This window comes from Carlito syrichta, unplaced genomic scaffold (genome assembly GCF_000164805.1).
Source record: "Carlito syrichta isolate Samal-C Ts95f unplaced genomic scaffold, Tarsius_syrichta-2.0.1 Scaffold303962, whole genome shotgun sequence".
Classification (NCBI taxonomy): Eukaryota; Metazoa; Chordata; class Mammalia; order Primates; family Tarsiidae; genus Carlito; species Carlito syrichta.
Window position 1 is genome coordinate 216,857 of NW_007248058.1, and position 9,960 is coordinate 226,816.

Here is a 9,960-nt window from a genome sequence, read left to right on the forward strand (position 1 = left end):
CTTTTCTCCAACCAGGCAGAATTTCTGGAGTTTCTGTCTGGAAATCTAATCGCAGCCGTCCTGACTGCCGCTTGGTGTCTGACTGAGTGGGAGTCAGCTTCTCCTAAAACGGGCCAACTTTTTGCCATGAATGCCGGCTCCACCTCTTACCAGCTGTGACCCTGGCTATGTGATAGACACCCCTGGGCCTCTTTCATCCATCTGTAAAATAGGTGTGCTGACAGCAACCACACAGTGACTCCATAAGGAGAAATGTTGACACCACCAGTGCCGGCCAGCAGGAGGCCCTCGCTTCCTGGTTGCTTCCTTCTCTCTAGACGGCCACCCTCCATGTCGGCCCCCCAGGCCCACAGCGTTCACTCTTTCCGAAGCTTGTAGCCTTGACCTCCTCAGTAATGAACTCTGGAATACATCACTAATAATAACTGCCCATTTCTGATCTACTGGCTGACTCTGCTCCAAGCTCCTCTCCTAACCTAGGAGCCTCGACCCTGATGCCGCCGACCCTTCCGATGGCCTCTCTGACTCTGAGCAAAGGCTGTGGTGCCGTCATTGCAGAGCCCTGGTTCCATCAACTTCACCCCACCTGTCCGCATCCATTTATATTCCTCCATATGGGAACCGTGGCTTACCGCTCGTTGAAGAAACAGAATGAAAGAGCCGTCAAGGGTGTTCTAAAATTCAGTCTTTATGGTTACCGAGGAGTTAGAGAAGAGGAGACAGATGCAGACTGTCTTGAAGAGAACAGGAAGCTTCACTTTTTTCTGGCATCTCCTGAGGTGCTCTCACTCCGCAATGTCATTCTCAAGGCATCCTCTTTGACATCTGGCCCCATTCACTGCTATGAACCGACATCGTCAGGCGTTTCTAAGCTGTCACCACATCCTTTGTTTTGTCGGACTTGCTGTTGTTTGTTAAACATCAGTGCTCACTTGGAGTGTCATTTTGATTTAATAAATGTCAAGGTTTTCTATCTGGTGAGTTTAGCCATGCCAAGCATAACTTTGGCTTTAATCAAGTTCCGCTGTCCCCCAGTCAACATTCATAAACATTCCCAGCCTTTCTGATAAGCCAGCCCTGGCTCAAGGTATAGATTATTGCTTCACAGTTAGAAGATTCAACTAGAATGTTGAAGGTCATCTTTGTTACTTAGTTCCCTTTTATTCTATCTACATTGCCCTCAGCTCTAGGTACTCCCCTCAGATGTTCACTCTCTCTTTTCTCCTCTACCTTCCTGCTTTAGCTGGTTGGTAACTAGATCTAAAACCATCCTTGAATGCCAGTCTGTCTGCTTTCAGAACATCCTCTGCTTTGCATACAAACTGTGCTAGCTCCTTGTCACCTCCTGTGTCAAGTCCAGAACTGTCTTCTGGCTTTCAAATCCCCTTGGGACCCGACCCCTCTTCCACACTAGTAGTCTCTCATTATTTGCCAGCACGTACTCTCCAATCTAGAGAGCACATTTTCATTATACTTCCTATGCATGCCCCACACATTCCCAGTTCTTGCCATTTGCCAAAATCTTCCCTCAGCCTGGAATGCTCTTCCTCTTTGTCTCTTCCAGCCTCATGTTCTCCTGTCTACAAGACAGAAGTCTTTGCCTGTCTTGTTTACCACTATGTCCCAGTATATAGGGAACTTCCTGGCACATGACAGAGTCTCAGCACATGTTTATACACTTACTGACTGCCCTTCCAAGTTAACCTCTTTCTGAACCTACACTGTCTGATGGTACAGTATGTAGATGCACTTTCCTTGTTGCCTTTGAACTTCCAGAGAGCTCCTGATGCTTTGAACTTCCTTGGCATGACAGTTGCATTCCAACCATATGTGTCAATTAGTAGTTTGTGGTTAAAGACAGCCTCTTGGAAGTTGTTTTAACATCCTCAAATACTTATACATTGTGCTATTCTGAGAAAAGTTGACTTTAACACATTTTAAACTTTCTGCAATTGAAAAGAAGATTAAGTCTATACTCCAAAAGTAAAATCATTAACCATTGTGAGAGAAGTTCAAAAGTAGCTTTCTTATAAAGGTCAAGACAAGGCCAGAAAGCAATTACATAAATGATTCAATAGTACATTGGACTTAGGACTAATAAATAATGGCAGTTTTTTCTTATTTTGATCATGAAACAAAATAATTAAGGCTAGAGGAACACTGTAATTTATTACAAAATAAATATAGCTTATATGCACTAAAAAGAAATTCTAGAGGGACTCTTTTAATGCTGAAATGATTCACTGACAAGCCAAATGTGAAATGGACACCAAAAAGACATTCAAAAATCCTTCAAAGACAATTGAGGATCACCATACACTTGTCTATAAGACAGTCCACAACCCAGTTCACTGATTTGTGAGATGAAGAACCTCTCTGTAGACTGTAGTAGCCCTGATTACTTCTTAAATAGGACACTTCTCTTTTTTCCAGTTTATTGAGGTGTAACCGACAAATCAAATTACATGTGTGTGGTATACAAAGTGATGTGTTATATGTATACATTGTGAAATGATTACCCTAATTAGACTAATTAGCATATTCATTCACTTCATATAGCTTGTTTTTTTATGATGAGAATATTTAAGATCTACTCTGACACTCTTGTTGATCTCACTTGAATTCTGGGTTGAAAAAGAGACTTTGGTGACTTTTATGCTTTCCTTCTCAAAACATCCAATAATGGTTGAGTTGGCGCCATTTCACAGGTCTTAAGGCAATCCTTTGTCCTGCAATTGTAGCTGAGTCCATAGTTCAAGGCATTTTCCACAAGGAGTCCTTTTGCTGTGTTCACTGCAGGCCTGCCTTGAGCTGTCCTTGTGCCTGCCAGGGTTCCAGAAAACCGGCTCTCTGGTCCTGGTTCTGAGAGGCTTGTGATGCCTTGACTCTTTCCTGTGACCACGGTTGTGTTAGCAAATGAGCCTGAAGGACTTTGAAAAACTGACCTTCAGCTAATGGGTCTTTCTGACAAGCTTAGAAGGTTTGTGAAAGATAGGAATTCTTTACACTTTTGACATAAGATAGGACACAATCACATTTTGTAAATCTCTCTTCTAAATTAGCCAAACTATGAAAATTAGAGTCAGCCTTGTGGGGGATCCACTGAGTATCTGGGGTAAACGAGTGATGTCTGTGGTCCACTTCTTTGGGGACCGGCTGGATTAGGAAGTAGAAGAGGTTACTCAGAGTCTGCTTTTTTTACAGTCACAACATTCTTCTGTATGAGAAAGGGCACGCCGTGGTGGCAGATTTTGGAGGTAAGATTTCCATGAGTGATATTGCAAGTGAAATCTATTTCTTTCTTTATTCCTAGATGACGCCTGATATTGCACCATGAATCTGAAAATGGATTTCACACTGACAGCTATACACCTCTAAGTCATTCAAATTTCAGTGACCCTGAATTTTGAAAGTCTATCATTTATTTCTGGTTTTTCCCCTTTGAAATCCCCAGCCAAGAGAAAGGAAGTAAGAGTTTGAATAAGACAGGGGTTTCTGGAGGTTTCAAAATGATAACCGTGATCTTTGACCTTTGTTTTGAGATATTTCCTTTGACATAAATTTGCTTTCTCTTTCCTTCAGAATCAAGATTTCTACAGTCTCTGGATGAAGACAACATGACAAAGCAGCCTGGGGTTTGCTACTGCTTATGTTTCCTATAATTATAAACCAATTAAAATGTGTAAACTCAGCATGAGAGGAAGTAACATGAGAGCAGCTTTAGCTGGAAGAAATGTCATTGTCTCAGTGGCAGGATAATGTCTTATGTTTTTATTTTTAGTAAGCCCGCAAAAATAACTATTTCAAGACTCTGCTAGAGGAAGAGATAAGATATATATTTGGAAAATGTTATGGATAAAATAATGCAGAGTATGTTTTAAATATAACTGAAAAGTACATGGTAGGCATGGATCATTTCATATTTAGATCGCCTTGCCACTTATAGTAGAGTTAGCATTCAATAGACAATCCACTATAAAATTAGTAGTTCATCAGCATCTATTAACTATTCATGGTTCTCAGTTTTAACATGATATGGTAATGAGGGGTCTAGCCAAGTCTTAATGTCTAAGTAAAATGTAAACTGCAGCATCTGGATCCAGGATGATTGTACTCAGTGTCTGCAATTGTTTCCTGCTCTTTTGTTCATGTCCCCTGGCCCTCCCCTCCAAAAAAGTACACCTCTCTTCCTAGAACTACTGTGATAGCTCACGACCCAGACTTGGAGTCATTTCTCCTTCCTTCTCTTCCTGTTTCTGATCACACATGACTCACTCCCTTCTTCTCATTGTTTCATTCTCTTTCTTTTTACTGATTTATTAACATTTATTTTTGAGCCTGGGTCTCACTCTGTCGCCCAGGCTGCAGGGCAGTGGCACGATCATTCTTGCTGCAGCCTTGGCCTCCTCCTGTCTCCGTCTCCTGAGTACCTGGGAGTACAGGTACCTGCCATCATGCCCAGCTAATTTTTTTTTTGGTAGAGACGAGGTCTCACTGTGTCGTCCAGGCAGGTCTCCAACTCCTGACCTTAAGCAATCCTCACGCCTCAGCCTCCCAAAGTGCTAGGACTGTAGGTGTGAGCCACCGTGCCCAGTCTCATTTTTTCCTTCTCCTGTTTTTAAGTTCATCCCATCCTCTTAAACTCTCATTTCCTGCTACCTCAGTTCAGATCCTCCTTGACTGTCTTCTGGACGGTAGCCCGAGGCTTCTGGCTTCAGGCCTCTGCAGGGTCAGCTCAGGAGTGCTGCTGGAACAGTTCCCCTCCTCCTGCAAACCCTCAGCAGGGCCCCACCCACCGTCCACAGGCAAAATCCAACTTCCTTTGCTGCCGGCCGTCTGCCCTCCCCACTGGTCCCAGGGCCCCTGAGACAGCTTTTCCACAACTTTTCCCAAGCCCTGACACACGCTGTTTACCCTCACCTCCCTGGCACTTGGTGGCCCCTCCTTCTCTGCCTAAAAAGCCCTCCACTGCCCCTTCCCCCCAGGGTTCCTCATTTCACCAGGCTTGGCAGACATTCCCATTTTTCCCATTTTGAACGGGTTCCTGTCCATACTTGCCCACACACACACACACACACTTTTTTTCTGTGCTTTTGTGTCACTTTGCACTGTTAGTGTCTACTCTTATCTATTCGTTCAACAAGCATTTGCTGAGAGCCAGCCAGGAGCCAGGCATGGTGCAAAGAGGTAGGAATGCAACTTGGGAATAAGAACTGAGTCCCTGACCTCAAGAAGCTCATTTTCTAGCGGGGAAATTACAGTCGTAAGCAGACAGGTTGAAAGTAGCGTGGAAGTTCCATGATGGAGAGATGACACACACCGTGAGAGCTCGGGTGGGCTCAGGAGGCGTTAACCGAACCACGGAGAGCATGGGAGGGTGTGCGGTGAACAGCCTGAGCAAAGGCACAGGGGAGGAGGAGAAATACCAGACCGCCCCACAGAAATTCAGACAGCTTGGGATTGCCGACCTGGGCAGCATGGGGGAGAGGAAGTGAGAGGGAGATAAGGGAAGAGAGAAAGGCAGGGGCCGCGTCACAGCCCTACATTGTGCGTGTGGCTACACCTGCTGGTTCCTCAGTTGGGTTTCACTCATTCATTCAACAAACACTCACGGAACATCTGCTAGATGCCAGACTTTCCTCCAGGAGCCTGGGCTGTTGCAGCGAACAAAATTAAGTCCTTGCTCCCATGACGCTGACGTTCTAGTGGAAGGAGTTAGACACTGAACAAATTAACAAAATACGTATCAGGCGGTGATGAGTATGACCAAGAAAAATAAAAGCAGAGTGGAAGAACGCGAGGGATGGCGATGCCATCGAGATGGGGGGAGGGAGGAGGCCACGTTGGAGAAGAGACCTGAGATGGGAGTTGCCTGCACTGGGGAGAGAGCGTGGGGGCGGGGCAGGAAGTGCAAAGGCGCTGAGGCAGAAGCGCGCCTGTGGTGTTCAAAGCCAAAGTGACTGGATCTGCGGTCAGGGAGGTGAAAACGGGAATCCTCTTCCACGGGACACACAGACTGCAGCTGGGACCCAGGACACGGAGGCAGCTCAGTCAGGTTCTTAACTCTGTCTGTACGCTCAACCCCTGGAAGTTATGATGTCACTGCCAGACTTGACCTTGGATACCTGTTTCTTTTAGAAGTTCCCTCGGGTGATTCCAGATACAGCCAGTTGAGACTGACGAAATGCACTTTCGTTGAGTAGAATTAAACTGAATTGAACCGACAGCAAGCAAAGTTAATTCTTTTATTCCAGCAGCACAGCCTGAAAGCACGGCGCTGCTCTGGCTTTATTCTGAAGGCTGTTTTGTTTCTTACTAGCTATGGGGCCTTACGTAGGTTCCCTAATCACTCGATGATCTCCCTGTGCAAACACAGGTCGACTGTGGGTTTGCACCCACTCACGCGAGGTCGTGACATCCACTGTATGCACGGTGGAAAGCCGGAGTTCACTGTAGAAGAATCGCACATGAGCACCGTAACAGAAGTGCAGATATTCTTGAAAAGCTGTCATGATGCATGATTGCAAGTTAGGTGGACGTTTCAAGAGAATTAGAGCCAACACTACACACAGGATTTCAGCGAGAGTAATCAAAGACCATGCTCTCCTTCCGCAGGCAAAGGTGTTTAGCAAAATCCACTGCTAGGATCGGGAGCCATGGGACTTTAGAGCTGGAAGGGCTTGACTCCCCCGTTTTGTCCTCGAGGAACTCTGAAGTCCAGGAAGCACAAGAGATTTTCCCAGAGCCACTCAGTCAGGGTAGAGTCAGAACCAGAATGTTCACCTCCCAATTCAACATCCAGTGTGCTGTGCCCTGAGCTACAAATAAGCCAAGCTTCTGCATTTGCATCCCAGGATGGAAACTAATATTTTAAACTGAAGACTAGGCAATTGCAAATGAAAAGAATGTAAACAATGTCACTGGCACGGAGGCTAGAACTTTCTTCTACGGAGAAACTTGTAAAATTTTATGGGCTTCTTTTTTTTCTGGCATACTGCACAAACAGTATTCAGAAATAGTACATCTGGGCAAAGAAAATAAAACAGACCTGATCCTGCCAGTGATAAATCTACTTCATAGGAATATGCTGGCCCTTTCCCTCCTCAACCGTAAGAGCACTATTTATGGGCCCGAGTTTGTAACTTCCTAAATTACAGCCTTAGAGGAGGCTCCTTCCATGGGCATGGGTCCCTCCCAGGGAGGTATCGGTCCCTGGATGAGTACGTGGCTGGCTATTCTGGCTATCGTAAGGCTTCTCAAAAAAGATGCTAATCGATAAACAAAAATTGCTGCTGTCACGGTCCTCGTTCTCTAAGAGGCAGAGTTCCTTGATGCGTAACATCAGTGCGGTGTTTCTGGAAGCATTATGAACTTTATGATCTTCCAGTGATCAAAAAATGCCCTTTGAGCCCCTCTGCGGCCACAGGGGACTCACTGTGTGTGTCCAAGTCGCGTTGGTGGCACACATCGAGGGCAGCGTCTGCATCACTCTGCGCCTTTTGAGCACTCGGGGAGAACTTCCTCCTCCCTGAGAGCGCTGCTGGGTGGAGGGAGCGAGTCCCTGCTGAGTGGCCGTGACCTTTCCCCTTGCAGAGTCTGCGCTGGATGGCCCCAGAAGCGTTCACACAGTGCACGCGCTACACCATCAAGGCCGACGTGTTCAGCTACGCGCTGTGTCTGTGGCAGCTCCTCCCCGGCGAGATCCCGTTCGCTCACCTCAAGCCAGGTAAGACCACCGCCGCCGAGGCCTTCCTGCTTTCCAAAGCTCACCGCATTCAGCAAGGAGGTAAGACAACCGTCCCAAATCGGTTTAAGATGTGCAGCCAATCCCGAACTTGGGCTTGGTTCTGTGACTTCAGACACAAGCACACAGAAGGGTGGGTATATTTTATGAACGTCTGGGGCTGTGGTTTCTCTGTCGCTGATACAGCAAAGAAGAAGATTATGGTCCATGTGGCGCTTAGGGACGAATAAGGTGGACAATGCAATATTTAGTTTTTGAGATTAGAATTTAGAACTGCCCTTTTAATATGTGTACGGAGGAAGAAAGGAGTGACAAAAAACGACCTATGAAAGCTAACAAACGAGCTCCCATATGACCCAGCCATCCCTCTTCTGGGAATATAACCAGAGGAACATAAGTCCCTCTGCCAAAAACACACCTGCACACACTTGTTCACTGCAGCACGATTCACAATGGCAAAAACACAGACCCAACCCAGATGCCCATCGAAAGTGGACCGGATAAAGAAAATGGGGTGCATATACATGGTGGAGCACTCCACTGCCATAAAGAACGAAGTCGTGGCCTTGGCAGCAACACGGATGCAGCTGGAGCCCATCATTCTCAGTGAACTATCACAGAAACAACTGAGCACCGTGTGCTCTCAGGAATGGGCCCCGAACACTGGGCACGTGGGCACAGAGCGAGAAACAGCAAATGCTGGGCTCTGCTCAAGGGGGAAGGGAGGAGCAAAGGGGCACAAAGCCACCCTCTGGGTACCCGGTCCACTACCGGGGGCGAGAGGGCTGGCTAGAGGCCCACACCTCACCTGCACGCGATTTACTGATGTAGCAAATCCTTACATGGACCCCACTACTCTGAAATACAAATTGTAAAAAATAAAATAACCCGTTAGGGTCTCTCTCTCTGCTTATCTCATGTTTTACAAGAGAAAATGCTTCTCCTGATAATTTTGTACCACATGTTCGGATACATTCCAAAATTAGGGCCTGGAGAGAGCCTGATTTTCGTTGCTGATAGACATTATGCTCTGCTTACATGCAGAAAGTAAAGTCATATGAACCCGGGCAGAATGCATGCATGTGTTAGGTTTTCGGGGAACTTTGTCTCTGTCTTTCCGTTTTACCCGGGTCTCTTCTGTCTTGTAACATGGGACTGGACTCGCCCGAAGGCCTTTGCATTCCCAGAACTTCACAAGCTTGAAAAGTAGTTTAAGACTCCCTGCAGCTGTGAGTGAGAGGTGAGGGGAGCGGGTGGTACAGGTCGGGGCGTCCTATGCATGGTGGCACCCACACTCTCTAGGTATCCATAGGAAGGCTCACAGTCATAGCTTGACTCTCATCTCTTGTCTGTCTTCCTCCCTCCCTCCCTCCCTTCCTTCCTTCCTTCCTTCCTTCCCTCCCTCTTCTCGTCCTTGTCTTCGGTCCTCCAATCACTTGACTCAATTCTCCTTTCCAATCAGCATTCAAATCCACCCCCTAGCCCCATCTCCACTGCAGCTTCCTTAACTCACCTGCAGCCGGCCGCCTTACGTTCCTTCCTGTCTTCAGCATTGCCCACCCTCTTGGGATCCACCCATCACTAGACTCACTTTCTAAAGCTGCAAATTTGATCCTAGGGCTTTCTTGACTTAACACCCCCCATGCTATCCCTTTGCTCTTCCGGTTAGAAAAGACTCCTCAAGACGGGCTTCAAAGCCCTCCTGGCTGGGCCCCGTCCCAACCCGCAGCCTGCTGCCCCCACCAACCCGCCTCTCCACAGCCGGCCTCCTCCTCACCTGCCTCCCTGGCAGCCTATCTCCCCCCACTCCGTCCGCCCCAGCCCACCTCCTCCCAGCCTGCCTCTCACACGCGCGGCCCGTCCGCCATGGTCGCCGGACCACAGGAAACCATCATCCCAGCACGCCCACCGTCACACCTCATGCCTTTTGCACATTTGTCCCTTTGTCAGCGTCACTCTTCCCCACTCTCTATCACATCAACTCCAGTCTACTGTTAGGTCTGAGCCTAAATATAGCTTCTTTCCAAAAAATCCTTCTTAATTCTCCAATACCGAGTTAAGCGCAATTCTCTCTGTATCCCAAGTCACCCTTTATCATAGTATTCTTCATATTTTAGTCACACAGTTTGTCTCCTCCATTTTCTCTCCTCCATTATGCTCTGCTAATGATAAAATGAATATTTTGAAAAGGTAAAGATACCCTCTTTCATGGTTCC

General features: G+C 46.9%; 1 protein-coding gene across 1 annotated transcript in view; it reads left to right on the forward strand.

The window, feature by feature from the left end:
• Positions 1-9,960, forward strand: part of LOC103261652 (serine/threonine-protein kinase TNNI3K-like) — a 286,249-nt gene that overhangs the window by 185,115 nt on the left and 91,174 nt on the right. Inside the window, 3 exon segments of the mRNA XM_008059229.2 lie at positions 3,205-3,257; positions 3,583-3,635; positions 7,594-7,726. Of these exon segments, the coding sequence (XP_008057420.1) occupies positions 3,205-3,257; positions 3,583-3,635; positions 7,594-7,726 (239 nt within the window).